This window comes from Trachinotus anak, unplaced genomic scaffold (genome assembly GCF_046630095.1).
Source record: "Trachinotus anak isolate AG129_WGS33_773 ecotype Australia unplaced genomic scaffold, CSIRO_AGI_Tana_v1 ptg000016l, whole genome shotgun sequence".
In the NCBI taxonomy this organism is placed as follows: domain Eukaryota; kingdom Metazoa; phylum Chordata; class Actinopteri; order Carangiformes; family Carangidae; genus Trachinotus; species Trachinotus anak.
The window spans coordinates 5,063,920-5,088,773 of record NW_027273867.1 but is presented as its reverse complement, the minus strand read 5'-3'; the positions used below and the strand labels follow the sequence as shown (position 1 = coordinate 5,088,773).

The window sequence follows — 24,854 nt, the reverse complement described above, 5'->3', positions numbered from 1 at the left end:
TTGCAACCAAGTATTAAAAAGTGAAAGTTTGATTTATGATTGTTAATTTGTCGCATTACTTTTGGTCCCTTAAAAAGTGGGAGGCACATATACAAACTGTTGTAATTCCTACACCGTTCACCTGATTTGGATGTAAATACCTTCAAATTAAAGCTGGAAGTCTGCAGTTAAAGCACATTTTGTTCGTTTCATTTCAAATCCATTGTGGTGGTGTTTAGAGCCAAAAAGATGAGAATTGTGTCGATGTCCCAATATTTATGGACCTGACTGTATGTCCTACACCAGTGGTTCCCAAACAGTGGGCTAGGAGGGTATTTTAAGTAGGCTGGCAAATTATTAGCAATACAGGACAATTTTGGTAAAAAGATGTTATTAAATGATCATCGTGTTTTAAATGTTTTAAAACACAATGATCTTTAAAAACATTTAAGAAATATCTTTCTTGTCAATGAACTTATATGTTGTTGCTTCTGGACCACATCATATATTTGATGATGCACGCTAAAAGATTACATCCATGGCAAAAACTGTTGAATCAAAATGGATAGCTGGTCAGCAGCAGTAAGAATTAAAAGGAAAGAGACAGATGGTGAATTGACAAATAAGCTGCCCGACCAAACAAAAAAGAAAAAAATTAGCTTACCTCGCATCCAATTCAGTCCTGAATGTTAGATTGTTATAATTAAAGTAAAAAAGTGCTCTGTGAAACATTATTTGGTGCCGTATTATATGAGATTTGATATGGGCCATGAGTTGGAAAAGGTTGGGAACCGCTGTCTTACACAGATTCCCTTCACTGAGACTAACATCCTGTTGTCTTTGTAGCACAAACGATAACTTAGGCATACATACACTGTTATGACTGTAACAGCACCAGATCCACCAACAAACATTTCTGTATATTAAATTTAGCCTGTTCAGCCTGTTGATTTAGTACCTTCTTTCAGCATAACAAGACATGGGTCTTGAACTCCTAGATCCTTCAAACGCAGTGGTGGAGATACTCTGAGTAGAGGGAAAACTTCCAGTTGCTCAGTCATGTCTCCAAAAGTCTTCCCAGTACTTATATGAAAGCTGTAATTTAAACACATGTATTACTGAACAGATTACTGTGTTTTGGAAACTGTGAGAACTGGGTCATCTGAGCAAAAACCGAAGGCAATGAGGGAAACACTTGGTTTTTAATCTAACTATTATTCATAAAGCTGTTTTCAATGTGTTGAGTGAGTTTATATAGTAGTGCAGGATACTGCCCACATCAAGAATTAATTGCTAATTGTAAAAATATATCTCTTTGGAAAACAACCAGCAAACAAAAATCAGTTACTATATCATCATCAAGTATTTTAGCATACCAAACATGCAAATCGGTATAACAATGCTTTGATCACAAATGTGTCTTACATTGTTGTACCTAATTTTAGCATAATTTTTAAACTATGAATTTAATAATACATACTTCTGACCAGTCACATTGCCATGAGAAATCCAAAGATGATATGTTGAAATTGAAGGATGAACACTGAGCAAGATTTTCTCAGTGTTAGTATCTCTCCTGAGAGATGTTTCTTGCAAAACCTCTTCAGAGCAGTTTGGAATCTTTTCTCCATCTTAACATGGGAACAGAAAAAAAAAATATAACGCCCTTGAAAAAATAATCCTCTTAATAACATATAATTACTCACCAACAAAATAAAGAGGGGAGTCGCAAAAATAGTTACCAGAAACCCTTACACCAGGCAATATGGCTCATTTCATGGTCTTGATTGTGACTATAGTTTATCCCTTGTGTTTCTAGTGTTCTTTCCCTTTCTTGTTTCATGTCTTCCCCCCGTCTCTGTGTCTATGTGTGTTTGTCATATGGGTGTGGCTGGTAACATCCTATTTAATGTGCAATTTGAAATTGCATGATAAAAAAGAGTAATGGAAACACATGAATTTCAAAAAATCTCTGATCTGAGTCTCCGTCAGACTATTTGACTTCAAACGAGAGGCAGACTGCTGGAAATCTGTTGTAATATTCAATTGGAATGGTAGTGCGAGAGGAGACAACCCAGTTTTATTTGCATAACATCACTTAGCGGAAACACAGACAATTCGAGATTGTTCTGTCAACTTTTCTAAAAAAAATTTGCAACTATTCTGTGCTTCATTTCCTATTCTTGCCAGCAGTCACACGTGATAAATGCTTCACAGGCTTCGGGAACATTTCCAACTGCTTTCAAACTGGCTCAGGGCACTCCTCTGCCAAAAAAATTCTTGTTTGACCCTGCTCGTGTGGAGAACTATCAACCTGTCTCACTACTTCTTATCTAAGTGTATAGAAAGGGTGGATTCTGAATTCCTGAATTCCTGTTTGAGAGTGGCCACTCCACTGAAACGGCCTTGTTGTCTGTAACAGAAGCCCTAAAGGCAGCCAGAGCTGCAGTTCAGTCCTCAGTTCTTATCACCCTTGGCCTCTTAGCAGCCTTCGATTCAGTGAACCACCGCATCTTGCTATCAGCACTCTCCAACGGCATCATGGACAAAGCCCTTTCTTGGTTTGAATTCTGTCATACTGCACACTCCTTCACTGTGTCATGGCAAGGGAAAATATCCTTAGCCTATCCCCCTCCAAACTGGAGTGCCCAAAGGATCGGTTCTGGGACCCCTCCTCTTTGCTATATACACCACCTCCTTGGGTCCAATTATCTGCTCACATGGCTTCTCATATCACCACTATGCTGACGACAGCCAGCTATACCTGTCATTCCCACCAGACGACCCCATGGTCTCCGCATGGATCTGAACTTGTCTCTCTGACATATCTGCATGGATGAAGAAACACCACCTTCAACTAAACCTCTCAAAGACTTAAGTCCTAGTCATCCCGGCTAATCAATTTCTTCATCATGATATTGATATCGAAATCGCCTGTTCATCCCTTAACCCATCTAAGGTTGCAAGAAACTTGGGCATCATGTTTGATGACCAACTATCCTCCTGCGACCATGTTGCATCCGTCTCTCAATCGTGCTGCTTTGCTCTATACAACATCAAGAAAATCAGGCCATACCTGACTCAGTAGGCCACCCAGCTCTTAGTCCAGGCCATGGTTGTCTCTTGCCTTGACTACTGCAATGCTCTTCTGGCAGGCCTTCCTCTGTGCTCAGTAAAACCCTTACAGATGATCCAGAAATCCTGCTGTGTCTTCAATCAGCCCAAAAGGGCTCATGTCACTCCACTACTAATCAACCTACACTGGCTACCCACGGCTATCCGAATCAAATTCAAGTCACTAATGCTTGCCTTCAGAGTAACTTCTGGGTCTGTATCCATATACTTGAACTCAATCATACAGTCTTATGCTCCTTCTTGGCCACTGAGTTCCTCCAGGGAATGTCGTCTGACAATGCCATCCCTGCACAGAAGGCAGTCTCAGTCCAGATTGTTCTCATCTGTGGTTCCCTGATGGCGGAATGAGCTACCAAGTTCTGTCAGAGTAGGGGCATACCTCTCTATTTTCAAGAATCTCTTGAAAACTCATCTTTTCCAAGAGCACCTCTTTTCCTAAAACCTTAACTTGTCTAACTAGCACTTGCTATGCACTTTTTGATGCACTTCCTTGCGTAATCTCACACCACTTATGAAACAGATGTACTACCTAATACTTACATGAAGGTTTCCCACTGCATTGTAGCTTTACTATTGTACTTCACCTGTAAGTCGCTTTGGATAAAATTGTCTGCCAAATGAGTAAATGTACATGTAAAAACTGCAATGGAAACCCAGCTACTCATGTATTTTCTCTCGGTAACCTTTATTTCCTGTTTGACTCTCCTGCCATGTTTGCCACACAATGCACCTCTCCATGACCCCCTCATCTCCCCAATCTCTAGCTTTAGTCTGCCCTCCAATTCATTCCCTTCTAAGCTGGCAAGTCATCAAACCCTGTTCACTGCCCAGTCTTCATTCCCTACTCTGCTCTGCCCTTTCCCCTGTCAGCCTCCACCTGCTGGAAACCCCATTTCACCAAAACAATAAATCTTCACACTTCACCTGTTAAATGTAAAAATGCACAAATATCTTTTCATCAATAGGCTCTGTGACATACACTTCATGAGACAAAAGGTTGAAATTTAGGTAGCAGAGTTAGATATCCAGGTTTTCCTTTAAATGGTGTTTGAATTAAAGGCACTGCTTTGAACACTGTTGCATTGTTTCCACCCACACTAAAGCAAAGTTCTAATTAGTAACTGACCTAAACTTGTTTTCATCAGTTCATAATCAAACTTTTCTCCAAGCTGGTACCACAGTGTTCCCTCCTGGTACAGGATGTCAATATAACGCCAGAGAGACGTTTGAAAAAAGTTTTTTTTTTTTACCTTTGATTTTCTGCAGCACAACTGCTCTTTCCAAGGCACCTGGTACTCCAGGAACATTGACAGGTTCACAGAAATGGCTTCCTTCTTCAGACATCAGAGAACATGGTGCATAGTTCTCATGATCTGATGTCTCTTTCTGTAAAAATAATACAAGGCAGGGACATTACATGAGACATTTGGTAGTACTGGGAGTCTCTCATTTCTCTACAACACTTGTTACTGTGTAGCCCAAATTAAGCAACTTCAGTTCAATTTTGCAATGACAAGTTTGATAGTGCACAGTGTCTATATCTAAAAGAAATACATATAGATCCACAAGAATTCTAAATGATATGTAATATAACAGAAGGAAAGCATACTACATGGAAATACAGGGAGAAAACTAACATAATTATCTCATTAAAGGTTCATCTTAATATTATGACCTATAGGTTGCAGTGAGCTTACATGCATGTTTAACCTGAGTTTGATGGATCACAGGAGGCCAATTATTGGCTTGTTAAACTAAAAAAAAAAAAACACCCCAAAGGCGTGAATACAGATTTAGCCTTTAAATTAATTTGGAAATACCTTTGCCTCTGACATGAGATATGCCCAGCAGTATGTTGAATACTCAAAGACATCAAGGTCCTCAATGATCTTTTTCCCTCTTTCTTTTTCAAGTTTTGGCAAAAGCTCTCTGAAGAGCGTGTACAAGCCTTCAACCACTGCGATCTGCAGGAAAAGAAAACAGTTACGATTCTCTCAAGGTCACTGGGGAAACAAAAATTAGGTTATAAAAGTATTATTACACCATTTTTTGTGTAATTTACCTTCTGAGTCCTGGACATGATTTCATTCTTGCAGAACAGCTGATACAAACTTTGGGCCAGAGGGTTACATCCAGTAAGTTTCCGTACGTAGCCGATCAAATTCTTGTGTGGAACCACTGGAGGTCGAACTTTCTAGATGACAAAAATATTCACATATAATTAAAAACTGTAATTAGTAATACACAGTTTATTAATTTTTTTAAGTGTTTTTGTTAGTAATACTAACTGCAGTAGTAAGTAGTAAGTATTGAGTACATACTATATAAAGTATTTTTAAGGGGTATTCATTTTGCTTGTTGTTGTCTTACTAAGGGTAAGAAGAAAAGATCAATATCAATTCTGTCTCTGTGGATTGAATATGCACAGCAAAATAGATGAAAAGGTGAGGGTTTAAATAATAAAAAAAGAGCAACAGGTCATTGTACTTATATATATATATATATAAGCACAATGAATGAAGTATATATACTTATATAATATGACCCATGGCTTACAATGATATACAGTGACGACAAGAGGACACTGATTCCTTTTGGGGTTTGTTGCACTGACGGCTTAACATCATCATAAAAGAAATCCGTGGGTGCTGGAAGCTCTGCAGTAAATGAGGACAGCCAGAAGTGCACTGTAGACCCCTCTGAGATTCCACAGCTTTCCAGTGTGTTGCCAGCGCCACCTTCACCTCTGACAATGTAGTTGATAAGCACATGAACAAACGGAACTGGTGAGCGCACAAAAAAATCACATATTATTGTTAATTATCAGATCAGAGCCCCTGCTAGCCATACATTACAATAATTCAGAATTACTTGTAATGAAGAACATGTGCTGGGATCCCACATTCATTTGCAAGATTGTTCTTCAAATTAGCTATTGTGTCTTTTGCCAAGTCCACGTTGACCTCGAAGTCTCCCTGTATAAGATAATACAGGGAGAAAAATTAAACATAACCATTATGGCCTCCATGGAAGAAACCATACAAATGTTACACAAGCTGATGTGACATGGTAAAGGCACATGCATATTATCACAGCAAAACAGCTTAAGTGTGTGCCTCTCCATTATTGTGTATGTAGTGTTGAAAGTTCAAATTTGTTGAACTTTGACCCAAGCTGCATTTGTGGGATCAGCCTGTCACCGTTGACCACTGGTTGAAGTGAAAGAGGGACGAAAGCCTGATGATTTGTTTGTTTTCTGAACTTCCAGAATTACACAATAACAAATTTGCCTCATATTAAGACCAAACAAAAAACATATTCACTTGGTGAAATATCAGTGACGAGATGCTAACAGGTTTGTTACAAAAACACTGTTTGAGTCTCAGAAACATATTGATCTACTGCTAGAAACATTAGCACTGTAGCTAAAGAGGTGGCATTAAGTACAGTGCCATTGGCAGATTTGTAGCGGCAATTACCAGCTAACACATGGTACAAGACCCTTGTTTTTTCATTGTAATGTGAATATGCCTTCAGTCAGTCTTGCTACCAGTGTGCCCCTGTGGTAAATTATAGTAATGCAGCAAAGAAACCCCTAGACAGTAATTTTCACATGGACCCCCAATGTAAATTCTACTGGAGGGACTAGTGGGGTCATTGAAAGACTCTAATGAACATGGCCAAAACAGCAGCTCACAAACCATGGTGGGTTGTCACCTGGTTAAGACAAAAATTGACAGTGTAATTGAAAGTGTGCAGTAAACTCACCTTGAGCATGACATGGCACCGAACTGTATCTGTTCCACAGGTTTTATTTCCCAGTTGCTGTGAATTTGGAGGAGCTGTATACAAGTTCTCCTTTGGTGTAAATATAGCATAGATTACATCTCCACTTTTAATGTGTCTGTCTTGTAAAGACCCTGTAGATAAAACAAAATCAAATTGACCACCTTAAATATATTAACATAACATAAGCATCATGCCAGGTGATGTCCCTTACTTGTAACTCACTTTGGATAAAAGTGTCTGCCAAATGAGTAAATGTAAATGTGATCTAAATGTGATTCTTTTCAATTTTCCTCCTCAGACATTACTCTGTAGCTCCACCTATAAGAGGATTCAGCTTTAAGATACTTGTGGGTTTACATTCTCCCTAGAATTTGACGTGTGTAAAGTGTTCCAAATGTGACAAAGCCCTATGGTAGAAAGTTAGGTGACATTATTATAAAACTTGGATGGATGGAAAGGTCAATAAAACCTTGGACTTCAGTATGGGAGTCTGTGATCTTAATCATGAGTTTGTTGTTGCAACCAAAATGATAAAAAAGCTAAGATTAGAGGAATTTTACCTGTATTTCAACAGTGATTCAAACGTAAGAATTTTTAAGGCACAAATTGTGGTGTCAGATCAGAAAACAACTCTATATGTTGTCGAGGGCACAGACAAGAATACAAGACAAGAATATGAGTTATCCTTTAATTTGGAGGACTCGAGACCTGTGTTGTAAACTATCTGGGTTATTTACTACTGTTGATTAATTGCACTTCTGAAATGAAACAAATATTCTTTTTATTCTATTGTACACATGGTAACTGAGGTAACTTTCCACCAGCGTGTCCCTCGTGGATCATTTTGAGTTAATGAGACTATTGTTACCTCTTTCCTGTACTTCCCTTTACATAAATCTGTATGTAAAACCTCTGCTAAAAACTGTGTTTTTGTATCAGATTTGAATGAACTAGTAAATAATTAGGTCTACGTGTAAATTTATTCTAAAAATGAATAAGCTTAGGGGCGGCCTGGTAGTCGAGTGGTTAGGGCGCGTACCATGTGAGTGTAAGACTTAGCAGGCAGTAGCCGGTTCGACTCCTGACTGGCTCGACTCTTTCCTGCATGTCATTCCCCTCTCTCTACCCCCTTTCCTGTCAGTCTCCACTGCACTTTAATAAGCCCCCCCCCCCCCCCAAAAAAATGAATGAGCTTACATGTGTTGAAAAAGGGATCATCTGTCAGAGGCATCCCATCCAGTGTGTAGAGACAGACGCCTTTGGATGAAGGAATACTTTCAAGATGACAAATCCTCAACATCAGATCGTCAACTGTATTTTGTGCTGGATCCAAATCTGTATGTTCAAATTTATAAAAATGTATCATTTACAAGGGTGTGTTTGTGTTTTGATAATTGACGTAATACAAAGATCGTCTTTTTTCAGTGGTATCCAAAGGGACATTAGGCAAAGGGACTTTAACAGCAAATTTTCAAATGATGAATCAGATTTTAACTCATATAAACACACAGCTCATGGGTTTTATACATGGATGTTTAAATATTTAAACATTCAGTAGCAGTATTTAAAGATCCTGTAAAGCAAATTCACAGATTTGTTTATAAAATCAATATATATGTTGGAGAACTATTCCTGAAAACGTGTGAATCATGTGAAACTTGTGTGGTACTGAATTGTGCAGTTATACGTTAAACTGTGTTTCATCATTTTTGTGTTGAGTGTTTTTTCAGGCGGGGCCTAAACGGGGTACTGGTGATGCACTTGGTCCCCCAATTAGCATATCCCGCCCCCAAAGCTGTAACGGTATAAAAGTCTGGAGTGTACCAGCATCAGCGGTACTCCCGCTGAGTGTTATTGCTGGTTAGTTAAGCCTTCCCTCCCAAAATGTGTCTTTCCTACAGGCTGCAATACCAACAGTGTGGTGTTATTAGTAATTAGAGAATAATGTATGAATAGATAATCAGTTATTCACTCATGACGTTTCCTTGCTTTTTATTACCAGAAGGATAGTTCCGCTTCATCCTTTCATCAAATACCCTCTTCCACTAAAATTAGCAGGTATAAGTGGGTTTTTTAAACGCGGGTAAACCCTTTTCCACCACCAGGCGAGTTTGTCTTTCTGTTCGGACTCAGGACACAAACAACTGCAGGGAGCGATGTCACCTCTGCACTTAGAGCACAGACACACACACACACACACACACACACACACACACACACAGAAGCGGTGGAGGGAGAGTGAGCTGCTAGCCGCCCTGCAGACTGGTGAAAGTCGTTCCAGCGTTCCAGAGTTGAGCTTAGCTTTAAGCTGTGTTAGCTTCTCTGCATTGGCTCCCTGTAAAATCCAGGATAGAATTTAAAATCCTCCTCCTCACCTACAAAGCCATTCATGGTCAGGCACCATCGTACCTTGGAGAGCTTATAGTTCCCTATTTTCCCAATAGGACACTTCGCTCTCTAAATGCAGGTCAACTTGTGGTTCCCAGAGTTTGTAAGAGCAGAATGGGGGGCAGAGCCTTCAGCTATCAGGCTCCTCTCCTGTGGAACCAGCTCCCAGTGTGGGTTCGGGAGGCAGACACCCTCTCTACCTTTAAGATCAGGCTTAAAACTGTCTTGTTTAGTAAAGCTTATAGTTAGGGCTGGCTCGGGTATGTCCTGACCCATCCCTTAGCTATGCTGCTATAGAGCTAGACTGCTGGGGGATTCCCATGATTCACTGGGCGCTCTCTCTCTATTTCTGTCTCTCTCTCCCTCTCTCTCTCTCGATGACTTCATGCCATTAACTTTGTATTTCTTCTCTCCCGTAGTTTGTGCTTCTCCTCTCTCTCCCTCTCTCTGTCCTCATTCTGCAGGTCTCTCTGCCTCTGGAGCAGCAGGATCCAGATCCACCACTACTCATCTTTACTATTAACCACTGTTACCTGTCATCATTATTATTGATAACACCATTACCGACACAGCTGTTCCTGGTCTCTCTCTCTCTCTTCTCTCCCCTCTCCTCCCCCTCCCCCTCTTTCTATCTTCTCCTAAACCCAACCGGTCGAGGCAGACGGCCGCCCACCCTGAGCCCGGTTCTGTTGGAGGTTTCTTCCTGTTAAAAGGGAGTTTTTCCTCCCCCCTGTCGCCAAGCGCTTGCTCGTTGTGGGAACTGTTGGGTTTTTCTCTGTAACAAAGTAAGGTCTTGACCTTACCCTGTAAAGTGCCTTGAGATAATGTATATTATGATTTGGCGCTATACAAATAAAATTGAATTGAAATTGAATTGAAATTGAATAATACTGGTTATTTTTTCACAAGTTTGGAACCTAATTTTATATATTTGGCAATATTTTTATTCATTCAAATTTGGCAGGGGGTTTGATATGCCATATTTCTGTGGTGTGGCAAACTCAGAACTCATGCATTTTTCTGCTTTACAGAATCTTTAAAACAAATCCCAGCTTTAAATGATGTTATTAGAATACCTGACAATTCACTGCCACTGTCATTGTTCGACCTACCATTGTTCCTGTATTTCCTTGTGTGTTTGTTTGTTCTGTAAAGTCTGTTGTTCCCTTATTACCCACCTACATTCCATCCTCAACCAACCTGCGTCATTTTATTTTCCTCTGTTAAGGCAATAGGTGTGTCTCAAAGCATGTCCTTGCTCAGAAATCAGCAGAACCAAGTATGAACATTTTTCCCTGATCTGTTTTAGCTCTGTCAAAATAAACTTCATTTCCAAAAACAGGGTATAAATTGTATTGTTTTCTTACCTGTGATGCATTTCAGTTCTGGACATTTGGGGTATGTGTACTGCAGAGAGAATGACTTCATGGACTTTTGCACTGGCATTGCAGTTGGGTGTGCTGGGGCTCTAAATCTGCCAATGGTTTTTTTCATTGCAGAAAAACGGTTCTTTTCCACCTGACTTAATCCTGTTTGGAAATATAGGTTTATCTTAAGTTCAGACTTAAAAATGACAGCAATCAGTTCTTACATTCAACTCAAATGAGTTAATACTGTAGAAACGTAACTCAAGATTTATGTTTTCTAATTGGATTGTTCATATAATATCAGTAATATTTTTGAACAAATATTCTTTAAATGTTTTTAAATACAAAATAAATTCATATTACAAATGCATGAAGCACATTATTGAAGCTAGATTTGGAGGAGAATAATAAAAATAGCAAATTCAAAAGAAATCTAATTTATTTTTTAGACACTCATACATAGTGTGTTATGCAAATACTGCTCTCAGTATGTGTGGAGTGTAATGTACTCAGATTAGATCATGAGAGTTTCCTGATCAACAAGTTTCTGTTTTGTTCTCCAGGCAGTGGTGGACAGTAACGGAGTAAATTTACTTGAGTACTGTACTTAAGTACATATCCAGGGGATTTGTACTTTACTTGAGTATTAGATTTCTTTGGTACTTATTACTCTTACTTGAATACATTTCCAAGACAAATATTTTTACTTTTACTTGAGTAAATTTCTAGGAAGGCTGAAAAGTACTCGTTACTTTCAGGTCTGCTCTTTTTTTTTATTTTTTTATTCTAAAATACTATTGGACACAAGCTGTGTTTGTCAAAGAATGAAACCTATCACAGTGCACGCTCTCCACTGGGATCTACGTAAAAGCGGATAATAATATCGGGACATGGGGAGACAAGACAGACATGGGGTGACGGACATTGGGAGACAGGCACGGAGACAGACAAGACAGACATGGGGAGACAGAGTTTGTTGTGCTCCTATATTGTACTGGTACATGTCCTTCCTGTAAAGTCAAGTGACTTCAACATTGAGTTATTGAAAGCAGAGATGTAGTTTTTTGTAAAGCAGTGGTTCTCAACCAGTGGTCTGGGGACAACATTGGTCTTTGAGGGGGTTCCAGTTCCCAACTTAGCTAAATGATAGAGAGTTAGTTGGACGGTGCAGGTTCATTTGGTTACAGTTTTAATGATTGTTAATAAACACTGCATCTGCAACATCTGCTGTCCTCTTATGATCCCATTCATTTTATTTGTTCTTATAGGTGTTTCTGCAGGCTTTATATAACATTGTGGTTCTAAAAGCAAGCACATCAGTGCAGGTGGTTTCAAAGAGTTAATTCTCAGAAACAGGGGGTTAAAAGGTCCTTAAATTCATTTAGAAAAAATTATAGTAATTCATTGATGTGAAAAATAAGAAGTTTACTCTTACTCTTACTCTTACTTTTACTTAAAGTAAATTTAAAAGCATGTACTTTTGGATACTTAAGTACCTTTAAAAGCAAGTACTTTTTTACTCTTACTCGAGTAACATTTAGACTGAGCTACTTTTACTTGTAACGGAGTAAATTTTGACCGGTAGTATTTGTACTCTTACTCAAGTACTGGGGTCGAGTACTCTGTCCATCTCTGTCTCCAGGTCAGTTCTTCACTGAATCCTGCTCTTCTTATGGTCTGCCTTACTTGGCATATTAATGCCCACAAATTCTCCTTTCTTCTGTCAGTATGGTTTGTTATGTTGAATTTTAAATCATCTTATTGATAATTGTCTTCAGTGCATTGAATACCCTCCTTATGTGAAATAAGAAAAAAATCTGTATGCTAAACAGAAAATGAAAACTTTAGACTTCCAACCACTTCATTTATATTTAGTAATCTTACCAAGGTTGTTTAAGTCTTCCTCTGTCACTCCATCAATGAAATCTCTCTCATCTTTCACACCTAACTGTAGAAACTGGTTGTAGTAAGACTGCAGCCTGTGCTTCTCAAGTAGGTTGAAAATCGCATCCATCTAAAACATGATAATAAGCAAATATCAAAATACTCCAAATATAATTCATTACAATTCATAATATAAGAAGCCAGAGATGTTGAGTCATACTTATTCTATATGTTTAAGAATATATATTTATATGTTTTGCACAAGCTTACCTTGCTGTGTTCCAAGATGCATCAGTTGTGGCGTTTGGTTTCTTTTTCCAGTATTTAGGGGATGGATGTTTTGTTGGAAATGAAACTAAAAGGCTGAGCTTCACCCAGAGACTGTGGGACAGCCCACAAAGTCTTTGCTGGCACAGATGGAGCACAATTGCACAGCTGAGAAGTGAGTCAGCCTTATGTTTTGCAAAAATCAGATCAGATTGTAGGATGGAAAAACTATGTTTGTCTGTCTTGCTCTGTCATTGAGAAGTGAACTTCACAACTCGTTAGAACAGGTTCTGTAAAACTGGTGCTTTGAAGGGTTTTGGAGCCAGTTTTTGGCACTTCCGTGTTGGCTTCCTATCACAGCTGGGGAGGCTGCTTGTGCTCTGATCACAGGTGTAACATCAGGTGCGCAGGCGTGGGGCAGCAGTCCGGAAGTGCTTCCAGTCCGGGGCTTCAGCACATGGATGTACTATAAGAACATGTCTTATAATACATCCATGCTTCAGCACCACCGTGACGCCAGGGCTGAGCGACAGTCTCTGTCTGGGCTTTTGCTGATTTGTGTCCCCCGCTGCCTGCAGACTCCCCCCGCTCGTCATTTCCCTTCTCACCACACTGGATGAGCTCAGCTCTCCCAAACTCTCCGGACCCTCTCCACCCACCTCATACTCCTGCCGTGGTCTGTTCAGCTCCTTTACCCCCGTTTCAAGCCTCCATGCTGACTGACTGTGCTCACCAATCAATCACCTGCTTAAAGCCTTTATTATCTTCATAAACAATGCGTCCCTAAAGCCATCTACCAGTGGTGGATGAAGCATTCAGCTTCCTCAGTAAAAGTGGTAATACCACACTAAAAATACTCTGTTCTACTCAAAATTTAAAGTATTATTAGGAAAATGTACTTAAAGTGTGAAAAGCAGTAGAGTGCACCCTGTCAGTATTACTTATTTCTTATGCAGAATTTGAATGGCACACAAAATATAATATTATATAATATAATTATTATTATTTTCATAATGAATCATATTATGTTGCAATTATATATTTTGTTTGTGAAATCTGTATTTGTAAAGTAGGCCACTATTATCTAAATGTAGAGGAGTTAAAAAGTACATTTCCCTCTGAAATGTAGTGAGGCAGAAATGTAAAGTATAATAATAATAATAATAATAATAATAATATATAAACATTCAAGTAAAGAGTTGGGTTAGGGGTTATAAGTACCTAAGAACTGTACTAAAGTACAATACATGGGTAAATAAATTCAGCTACAGCCGTTCACAACATTGCAACTGAAAGGAATCTTGTATCAACCTGTGTGAGCTGCCTTCAATTTTTGCAGCCTTTGAAAAAATTTTCAGCAGCACTATAAAATATAACATGCAATGAAACACTTAATATACTGTGTTGTCATTTTAAAATATTTATACCAGTATATATGTATATACATATGTACATATGTATAATGCTGTTAGAAGTAGCTATTAATACAAAATCTTATCAATTGGATATCTTGGTTTTTTTTTCTTTTATTATTTTGATTATTATTATTTTGTTTATGGATGCTAATCAAAATGCCATCCCAGCCATTTGCTTTGCTTACTGTGAACGCTACCCTGTGTTGAAACTAACTGGGTCAGTCACGGTAAATGATTTAAAGGAATTGAACAAATTCATAGTTCAAATTCCTTGACAGTTACAGTATGGTGTTTGAAGTGAACTAAGTGCATCATATAATAACCTTTTAACTTGGGTGGGTGCATATTTATATTGGCATTATCAAGATCAGTAATTCATACATTGCCTGAGTTTTTGTCTGTAATTTCATAGTTTTGCTGAAACTCTTTCCAAAACTGTGTCTTGCCTGTGTTTCAGTATAATAAAGATGTATCATTTACAGTCAAGTAAACCTGATAGAGGCAGACTTTGTCAACACTGACCTCGCATACGTATCAAGTTATGTTTTACGCCGGTGTCAAAATCGTAATACTCATAACCTGTCAAAGAAATCATTGTCTTTTCCATGCAGGATAAAGGTGTAACTGGGGCGCAGGTCAGGTGGCAGCCTGTGCGTTGACCCTGTCAGGCCTTCATAGACTGGTACAGGCTGAGTTAATGACTGAGGTAAACATGATAAATGTCATTCACCCCTGCCAGCTTCGGTACTTCCTTTCTCTGCAAAGCTGCTGAGTTTAACTAGTCTTATCGTCTCCACGTGGAAGGAACCTAGATCTATGGGAAGTCCATGGCCACTGGTTTTTTTTTTTTTTTTTTCTTTCCCCTCAATGGAGGGGCTTAAAAAGGAGGGTCAAGGCTGAGTTTGCCGTGAGCAGGTGACATCATGAATAAATAGGGACTGTAAGGACTGAGCTTGATCACTGAGTCCGGCGGTTGATGCTTTCTGGAGCTCACCGACCCGCTTTTCTTTGCTTAAACTTTTTTTTAAGGATCTGTCCTTCTTCATTATGTTTTCTCTTGAAGAGAAGACCACAAACAAAACTTGCTCTGGTTACCAGGATCAGCATCCTCACACTATCCTTTATAACATCTTGAGCTGGAGAGACAGCGACTACCTCAACGACAAACTGAACTCTAACTCTGGTGTACACAGCTGCCACTGCGAGCAGAGGAGGGCTGTTTGCCTGAAGGACCCAAAGGCCACCTGCCAAGTTGCCTCCGGTGTGCTGGTCAAAACCATCTGCTTCATGAGAAGTTTACCATCCTTCAGTCAGCTTCCATTGGGAGATCAGTTGTCACTGTTAAGACACAGCTGGGTTCCTTTATTTGTTCTGGGGCTTGCACAAGAAAGGATAGTGTTCGAAGTGACTGATGTACCAAATTCAAGTATCCTCAGACAGATTTTGCTCAGACCGGGACTTTCTGAGAAGGAGGTTGACCAGCCAACTCTTGCCAGAGTCCACAGATTGAAATCTTACTTGCATCAGTTGTGGGACCTGGATCTCAGCCCGAGGGAATATGCTTACCTGAAGGGAGCTATGTTGTTTAACCCAGGTAAAACATCTTTTTGATGGCTGAGTTTCAATAGCCATTATAATTAGTTTGTAAGATGTGATCTTTTACAGAAACTTCTCTTTTCCCACTACAGTTGTTCAAGGATTGAGCGCTGTGTTGTTCATTGAGGGTCTCCAACAAGAAGCTCAGGAAGCTCTCCGACAAGCCGTCCACCTCCTGCACCCGGAGGACGCCAGTCGCTTCAGACACATCCTCTTAGCAGCCTCTGCCATTCTGAACATCAGCCACAGCCTGGTCACAAAGCTCTTTTTCAAGCCAGTTATTGGCAATGCAAACATGTTACATTTATTAACAGAGATGTTATTTGTCCAGTAAGATTACAGAGAATAGACTTTCAAGTGTTGTAATATTGAATTTTATACAGCGAAAGTATGACAAGTGCATAAAATAAACTTTCAAATTGTTGAGTTTAATGAAGATATGATTTTACTGTTGTAATGTGCTTATGGAGGGAGGACTGAGAGGGAAGCATGAGCTGACCTTAAAAAAATTGTAAACTTTGACTCCCTCATGTGGCCATATGTGGCAATCAACAAGCAAGCAACTCCTCTTTCTGTTTCACTTCATTTACTTTATTGTTGTATTATTTTATGAGACATCTGTTAAAAGATGGGATAGTTTCAACAGAAGAACACAACTTTACTGAAAATATAAAGTTCCTTTTTTGGTGAAGACCCAAGCATTATACATTGTTTTTAAGAAACCTGACAAAGTATGACATAATGTGAATGAACACAAAATGGTTTCAGCAGACATTTTAAACTGGTTTAGTGAAATAAGAAGCATGTAGGGTAGTTTATATGACACAAACATATTCATCATTTCTAATTAGTCACCATTTGTAATTAGTCATTTCGAAAGAGCTGCGTCTTTGTCCAAACCAGAACAACCAGTTTCATTATAACGACATTGCTGCTGCAGCCAAATGCTTAACTCGCTAAAAACACACTGTGGTGTTCAGTTATTTAAAGCATCTGGGACCATTTTACCTCAAGACAAGAAAGTCGTTTTTTCTATATCCTTAGTAAATAGGGCACTAAAGGAGAAAAACGTCTAATATGGACATATATTTAAAATATGAGCTACCCATGTTTTTTTAACTGAAGCCACTACAATAGGGTCTATGACCAACAGTAACCATAAGCTTATGCTGATAAGAAAGCCTCAGTGCGGAAAAAATTCACCTTGAGTCAGCTGGCCAAATTCCCATCAGGACCCAGGAGCAAACACATTGGTATGAGAACAGACGTTCACTTCATGAGACAGCCTGGGATAATGTCACTAATAAGTTATAGTACCTGATACAACCTGAAGTACAGCTGCAGTTCACACCAGCGTTCACAACATCTTTAAGTTGGAGAGGCAAGTTACAGACAAACAGTAGATGACACAATAAATGACAATAAACAAACTGGTTACCTTAAAACCTTAAGATATATCTGCTTCATATCAACTTCATATTATGACACTAACAGTGATATGCTTTGGAAGGAAAAATCATACTCCACATAAAAGTCGCAATTAATTTTAAAATGAAAAGAAATCTTAATTCAAGATCCACTTACTAGCTTTTTCTGTAGCTTTGAACTTTTTTCATTCTTCTTCCTGAGAGGATACCACTCTGTCTGTGCTCTGAATATGAGACTGGAAACCATGGGAAAAGCTAGCCTGGGTTTGTCCAAAGGTAACAACAACTCCTACCAGCACCTCCTCTGCTCACTAATTAAAACATTGTATATTGTTGGTTTATTAAGTACAAAAACATAGTAAATAGTCCAGTAAATAACCCAAAATTGAAGCACAACTTATCGTTTTTACACATTGGTTTTGGACAGAATAAACAGACAAAATATAACGAGTTATAATTGTGATCATGAGAGATGTTGCTAGGCGGTTTTTGTTGCCTTTGGACAGATCCAGGCTAATTATTGCCATGTTTCCAGTCTTAATGCTAAGCTAAGCTAACTGGCTGCCACTGGCTATCATTTTCAGCATACAGGGATAAGAGTGGTATCAATCTTTTCATCTAAGTCACAGCAACAAAGCAAATAAGTGTATTTCTGCCAGCTGAGAGAGTGTGGCTGGTGTGGTTTCATGTGTGTGTGATAATGGCATACTATCGTCACCTACTGTAGCGGGAACAACCACAGAGGTGGTTCTGGGTACTTTGGCGGGGGTTTCTAAATCTGTTAATAATGTAATTTTGTTTTGTCACATTTTTAAAGTAAAAACCCATTTCTATTTCTAGTATGCTACCAGGCACACATAACAAAACTCAAACTAAAAGCATATTTACACGATTTCAAACCTTAAAACTGCCTTTTTCTTCCTGCCAAATATTCTTACTTCATCCTTTTACATTATTGAAACATTTTGAGCAATGCTATTCTCACATCAATTTGAAAAATTGTGAACAGAATTTCTGATCATTAGTCTAGGATTACAACTGTACATGGGCGTTACATAACCACTCAACTGAATACAGTTCAAAATCACACGCAGCTTTTTATAATCAAATCTATGATGAGAAAATGAAATGTGCTAAAAAAAAAAGATACAACTCTGTATTTTCTTTTTACAGAACTAAATCTAAATCTGCTTTTATAACTACAGCACAATAATCTGACCAGCAAAGAGAGTCAGGTTTCATGAAACTCCTTCAAGGACGAGGGGACGGTTAATCAAGATAAAATATTTAAGAGCTGGTGGTATCTGCCTGCAGGACAAGCTCTCAATGAAGCAATCCTTCAAATATACACATAATATTCATTAACCACAAATATCTACACACAGAGCCCTGAGTTCACTGATGTCCTTCAGACAATGTGAATTTTCACATTTTCTTTTCCCACAGCAAATCCATGGTCTCTACAAAGAGCCTGGCTCAGCCAGAGACTCCTGTGCAAGTAGTGTCCCCTTTAACGTCTCATACATGACCTTGACGACACAGCACGACAAATACTTCAAGCATCGATGGCAGGAATCATGTTCTCACAGAGGAGCGAGTCAGTGAGACACCTGAAGAGTTAGTCGCTGTGTGAGAGGCCGAGTAGGCTGTTGGAGAACTAGAAGTATGACCTGTAAAAAAAAAATGTATCAGCATTAGTTTAGAGACTGATATTTTTGTTTCAGATAAAGTGGAGGCAGAAAGATGATGAAAAAAAAAAAAAAAAAGGTGAACATTAAGACAAAAATCTACACTTGCTGGTCTGGAGTACCTCACATTATGCTGAACAGCAAATATTGAACCCCATTCGACAAGACAATATTCATCAGCCAAACCATCCACAGGTCACCTTTTTAAAAATGTCCTCTGAATTAATTGTTCATGAGCTGGAGCATTATCTAATATTTTAGTAATACTCATTTCTAATCAGAAACAAAATATTGGACCTGATGTAAGAACCACTCATATGAACAGACTTGCTTTTTAGTGGCACATACAGTGCATACGCAGAGTCACATACAGATGTAGAGAATCTGCCTTTTGAGCACTGGTATCACTTAAGAGCAATGTTTTTCAAATGTGTTCCTGTGTTTTTTTTGTTTTGTTTTTAGCACATAAGGGTGCAGGATACACATTTCCTGACAATGGTTTCCCACTGATCTACGATGGCAGTAATGCAGCAGGAAAAGCAGGGAAGAAGAAAACTGCACATAATTAAATATACATGTAAACAAAGGCTGAATTCAAATGCCGGACTTCCCCGCACTTGCAGGCTCATAAGGTCCACGTGATAGTCATGTGACAGAATGGGCACACACAGGACAGTAAAACGTTCAGTTTCAAGCCGAGTGAGCAAAGCAGATGGCAGATATTTTTGCAGGCGACAGTCGTGGTCAAATGTTGAGAACAAATTTCCAGTGATTTGGGACGACACCATACAGAACCATACACCGTGTACACAGTGTACTGCATGTGAATGTACTGACTTAGGTATCCGATTGAAACAGATCATTTGTTCAATCAATTAAATTTTCCTTGACACCTTATTTTTTAGCCCCACCCACCTGAAGTGGGCAAAGACCCACCCCTATCCTGCCTTTTACTGGCTGGACAGGACACCTCTGAGTTATACTACCTTCACCTGAACAAACTCATGTGTTCAAATATGACTAAAACTAAAATAAACTTAATGAGAGGACAACTTAAATGTTTCCATTCCCCTTGACCAGCTCCCATCATGCACTGCTTTGCTTTAGCATCTAACTTCCTGTTACACTATTCCCTCTTAAATTCAGTCACAGGAGCAGGTGAACTGGTGACACTAAACAAGTTTTAAAAAGCCGCTGATGAAAAGTTTATCAGAAAACAAAAACTTTCCTGCATTAGGCCCATTACTGTTTTCTTTCCATCATTCCCAGTTTAAAACCCTGCACACTGATGTAATTCTGCAAGCGGAAACACAGGCACTACAGTGTCCAGTCAAAACAGCAGCATGTGCAGCCTGCGTGACTCATTTCACTGATAAAAACTATTTACATTTCAGCCTGTTATTGATGCAGCCCTGTGAATAGGTTCAAGGTAAGTTTTAACAGCAGCTCTTAGTCCACATATGAATATTTGTCATGTGACCCACAAAGCCGTCTGTTGTCTGGGTGGTTTCCTGTACTCGATATGGTTGACCCACTAAACATTCACAAATCACACAATGTTTCTAGGCGAGAAGGTCAAGACCTAACATCATTGTTCAGGCACCTTTGCATAGTTAATTGGTGCAGACTCAAAATCAAACAATTTAACTGCACCCTGCTCACTGTAGTGTAAATATGTATTTTTAGATTAAATGTCAGCTCTGGTGTCATATTTCTATTTTCTATTTTGTCCATCCTTCATGGTATAAAATGTAATTGAATAATGATTTGTAATCACATAAAACTACACTGTACACTATAAGCCTAGTTGTCAAACTCCTGCACAGAGGCGTTGCTGTCATCAAGGGCACAGGAGTCATATCCTCTGTGTTTATTTCGGGGGAATAAAGGTGTTTTAACCACCTGGGTGGGAGGGGTTTGCATCCTGCAGTGAAAAACTTTTACATATTTGGTAAATGGTCTGCACTTATATAGCACTTTTCTAGTCTTTTCGACCACTCAAGGCACATTTTCCAGACTGATTCTGATTCTGGTACTTTTAGACTCGATACAAAAAATAAATCTGACGACTTTCAGTCCAACAAAAAGAATATATAAAGAATCTAGCAGAAGTTTATGCCTGGTCATGAGAAGGCTTTGAAACATCCTTGATGTCTCTGAGGGAATCGTGATTATATAAGTGAGAGCTGATGCTCACAAGGCAAGAAAAATTCAGATGTACATTTTTTTTTACAGGGAAGAAATACGTCGGTCAGATCTGAAATATAAGCCTGTCTTGTTGTTAAAAAGCTGGAACTTATCAGGAAGTCAAACCGGTGTCAGACTCTGTTTGATGAAAACAAACCCTGGTATATGCTGCTCATGTACTACTACAGTATGTGGGCAAACACATGCACGATGGATTTCCCCAAATAAATTTTGTTATGGGAAACAAAACTTGGATTTCGTTCAAAGCCACTGAACAAACTACTGAGACTGACACAATATTCAAGCTACAATTCTACATCTGATTTTCATTAAAAAACAAGAACATATGTTATGAATGTAACCGTATACTGTCTGTGTAATAACATAATAAAGATTAATTTCTTACCTCCATTGTTTCTCCACATCTCCCTGGCACACTTGTCAGAGGAGGTCAGCTCTGATATTTGGATGTTTGGATTTGATTTGTAGTCATCTTGAGGAAACAGTGAAAACAAGAGTGAACAGCAAGTCTTCAGAGACAACACTGATAGTTTGGGAGTAAAGAAGTGAAAACTGTCGCTGTGTGCATTGTTTCCACTAGTATCTTTTTCAGCAGTGATGCTGTTGTGTACACATGTGCCTGTATGTACATGCATCAGTGGATGAACAGCTTAAAATGACCCTAGAATCATTAGAAAAAGGGTTATTCATGTTTGTCTTGTTAATTTACTGGGAGTTTTTGACCCTTAATGAGCTCTGGTGGCCCAGATAACTGTAGTAATACATGTCAAAGAATGAAATGCTTCAATACAAACAATTACTTACACTATTTCTATTAACCATAAATAGAAATAGATCATATAAACTAGCCTTTCAGAATCATGTGAAAATTAAGTATAATCTGACTAAGAATTTAAGTGTACAGGACAAGGTTGCACCAGTTTGCACATATGATCAGGATATTAATAAAACCATTTTGATTTGTTTGTGCAGGCAGAATAAAAATATGTACAGGCAAACTGTTGAGAAATATTACATTTTTAAGCAAAGGCTTCAGCATCCTATTAATGTCCAGATTACTCCAAAGTGGTGACTGCATCACCAGAACAAACCATTTTGCTTCATTACTTCTCAAATTGTGAGAATTATACATCAGATAAATAAAATATCATAACTTGACGATTCCTTCAGGAGGGACAGGTAGGTCTATCTTGTCACCGTATGCTGCTTCTCCCGGGTGAATCATCCAGCTGCTGCACACACACTCACAAACTGCCTCTGTTAGTCTGCTAAACGGTGACACTGTGCATGCATGTGTGTATTTGTTTGTAGTTGTGTGGAAGCCTCGGTGCAGAAAGGGCAAGTTTGTGGTGGTGATGTTTCACTGTGAATAACCACGTGAAAGTGAGGAGAAACACTGGCTTACTATTGTTGCTGAATGAGAAGGAGTCGCTCTCCCTCATTGTCTCGTTCCCGCTGTCTGACAGCGTCCTCTCGATCCTGGAGGTGGGTGGCCTCCTCTTCGCGCTCTTCCGGGTGCTGATGCGGATGATGCCGCGCACCAGCCGACACTCGGCTTCCTGCTCGTCCATTTTGTGCTCCTCTGCCAGCGAATTGATGAGATGATTGATGGCCTTGCTCTTCCTCAAAAACACAGAGTCTGTGGTGCACCTGGCCAACTCTTCGATCTGATATTCGGAGTAGAGCTCCAGAAGCTTCTTAGTAATCAGAGAGTCCACATCCTCCTCGCCATCCTCCCAGTCGTCAAACCTCATAGACTCATGCAGGGAGTGATTGCTGGAGAGGGTTCGACCACCAGCTGGAGGAACATATGGTGCAGATTTGGTTTCAACATCTAAATACTCCCTGGGACTGTCCACTTTGACTCCACCGATGCGGACATCCTCAAGCCAGTCTGTGCTATCCTCCTCTTTGTTGTCTCCTGGGTTCACACTTTGGAGGCTCACCTTCTCTGGTTCATCTGGGGAGCTCTCGTTTGGCGCCAGGCATGGAGCAAGAATGGAGCGCTGGCAGACCCGGTACAGGCCACAGGTCAGCACGCTGCATATGAAGGTCTTGCAGCTCCTTGGAGAAGTGCAGGGGTTGCAGGTTTGTGCTGCAGAGGCAGGGTCAGCTGAGCCAGGAATGAAGCCAATGGTCTCAGTATCCTTCCCATTTGCGTCTTTTAGGTGAGCTTTGTGGACTGTCTTTGGTTCTGGTAGCCTGTATTCCACTGGGTCCACACAGCGCTCCTCATATGACGACCTCTGGCTGCTGCTCCGGCTCGGTCCATGCCTGTAGCTACCAGGCCCTGAGCTGTGTCGCAGACTGCCAGTGGTGCTGGCAGACATGACTAACTGGCTCCAAGGTCTGCATAAGCACAAAAAAAAAATTTATTCAGTTTAGGTGTGGCTAAATGAAAAGATAACGTTGACATGACATCTCTAAACAACTGTCATCGAAGCTTGCTATCGATCCAATCTGTAAGGCAAAACCTAAAATCACTTGTAGCCACCTGAGGGCATCTCTCTTCAAAACCAATGTGAAACTACTATCCCCAGGTGGCAGGTAAGGTAACCCAACTGGTTCTATTGAGGATGTGTAAACACACAGTCAAGATAATTACCTATGAACATATCAAATTAACTGTATGATGTCATGGGGATTTCTAAAATTGCACTTGAAGTGAGGCATTGTAAAATACAATGATTGTTACAAGAATGGAAAACTACAACAAACACAGCAAACAACACAACAAACTTCATTAAAAAAAATCGTTATTTAATGTCCCTTTGCTCATGGGGGGGAAAGAATAAAAATTTAAATTGACGGATTCCGTCAATTAGCGAGAACTACAACTCTTTAAAGCCCCAAATACAGCAACTCTGTGTAAGACCGCCAAATTTCATTAAAATATGAAACTGTTGCAGGTTGCGAAAATAGCGAACTGAATAAAAAATCTCGTTAAATCTTAAATTATCTTAGATTACACGGCGTATTCATTCACTGAAATCATTTCCTAGTTTTAAATTGCGAGACTCTCAGAGAATCGTGTGTCATGACGGACAGGCTGCGACGACTGTTTACAGTAGTCACACCATGTACTTAGCTAATAAGCAAACAGTGAAATGAAAATATCGTTTTACAGTTTTTCCTCACTTTTAGCCACTAATACCAATTACACGTCGACGCTTGACCGACATTAGGAAATTCCCTTTCGTGTATAAAAATGATTTTCACTTTCATGGCGACCTGTCATTACTGCTCTTTCCTCCATTAGAGGACTTACGAATCTCCCAGTAAACATTACTCACAGTATTCACGGTGTGTCCACCAACCGACTCCCGAGTTAATGTTGTCTTCTCCACCTTACATTAAACATTTCTGTTTTTAATGCATTTTGAAAATCCAGTTTATCCAATCTGCTCCAAAACTCCAGTTTCATTAAAGTTTTCGACCAAGTCCGCGTACCTGAGCGTCAAGGTGGAGGAAGCACACCAGGTAGCTGCAACAAGAACTTAAACTTCCGGTTATCCCTTACAAAAATAAAACGCAAATTAAATTGCCATTGTGATTTTAGCTTAGAAATGCGTATTTTGTGGGTTTCCGGTGGTAATAACACACCGTAAACTTTTACAAATCACATAGCAAAGGCCACAATCAAATACAACATGTTCATAACATAAAACCCCACCCAGTATTTCTACTTCACCAAAACCAAGTCGTCATTTT

The 24,854-nt window shown here is 39.4% G+C and overlaps 3 protein-coding genes across 3 annotated transcripts in view; 1 reads left to right on the top strand and 2 right to left on the bottom strand.

Moving 5' to 3' along the window:
• The window catches only part of LOC139634306 (uncharacterized), a 29,415-nt gene extending 16,408 nt beyond the window's left edge, over window positions 1–13,007 (bottom strand). Inside the window, exons 1-12 of the mRNA XM_071500680.1 lie at window positions 12,813–13,007; window positions 12,543–12,672; window positions 10,659–10,820; window positions 8,101–8,238; window positions 6,883–7,034; window positions 5,986–6,089; window positions 5,671–5,860; window positions 5,177–5,308; window positions 4,935–5,078; window positions 4,365–4,500; window positions 1,460–1,610; window positions 938–1,074 (exon numbers count right to left, since the gene is read on the bottom strand). Coding sequence (XP_071356781.1) covers window positions 938–1,074; window positions 1,460–1,610; window positions 4,365–4,500; window positions 4,935–5,078; window positions 5,177–5,308; window positions 5,671–5,860; window positions 5,986–6,089; window positions 6,883–7,034; window positions 8,101–8,238; window positions 10,659–10,820; window positions 12,543–12,672 — 1,576 coding nt within the window. The 5' untranslated portion in view covers window positions 12,813–13,007. The remainder of the gene's footprint in view (window positions 1–937; window positions 1,075–1,459; window positions 1,611–4,364; window positions 4,501–4,934; window positions 5,079–5,176; window positions 5,309–5,670; window positions 5,861–5,985; window positions 6,090–6,882; window positions 7,035–8,100; window positions 8,239–10,658; window positions 10,821–12,542; window positions 12,673–12,812) is intronic.
• A 1,972-nt stretch (window positions 13,008–14,979) lies between these two features.
• Window positions 14,980–16,285, top strand: nr0b2b (nuclear receptor subfamily 0, group B, member 2b). Its single transcript, XM_071500325.1, has 2 exons — window positions 14,980–15,818; window positions 15,913–16,285. The coding sequence occupies exons 1-2, from the start codon at window positions 15,272–15,274 to the stop codon at window positions 16,152–16,154; spliced, it is 789 nt and encodes a 262-aa protein (XP_071356426.1). The 5' UTR covers window positions 14,980–15,271; the 3' UTR covers window positions 16,155–16,285.
• Window positions 16,286–16,389: 104 nt separating this feature from the next.
• Window positions 16,390–24,634, bottom strand: kdf1b (keratinocyte differentiation factor 1b). Its single transcript, XM_071500324.1, has 4 exons — window positions 24,437–24,634; window positions 22,549–23,492; window positions 21,529–21,615; window positions 16,390–18,917 (listed from the first exon to the last, which is right to left on the bottom strand). Exons 2-4 carry the CDS (start codon window positions 23,471–23,473, stop codon window positions 18,823–18,825), a joined length of 1,107 nt encoding a protein of 368 aa, XP_071356425.1. The 5' UTR covers window positions 23,474–23,492; window positions 24,437–24,634; the 3' UTR covers window positions 16,390–18,822.
• Between the last annotated feature and the right edge of the window lie 220 nt (window positions 24,635–24,854).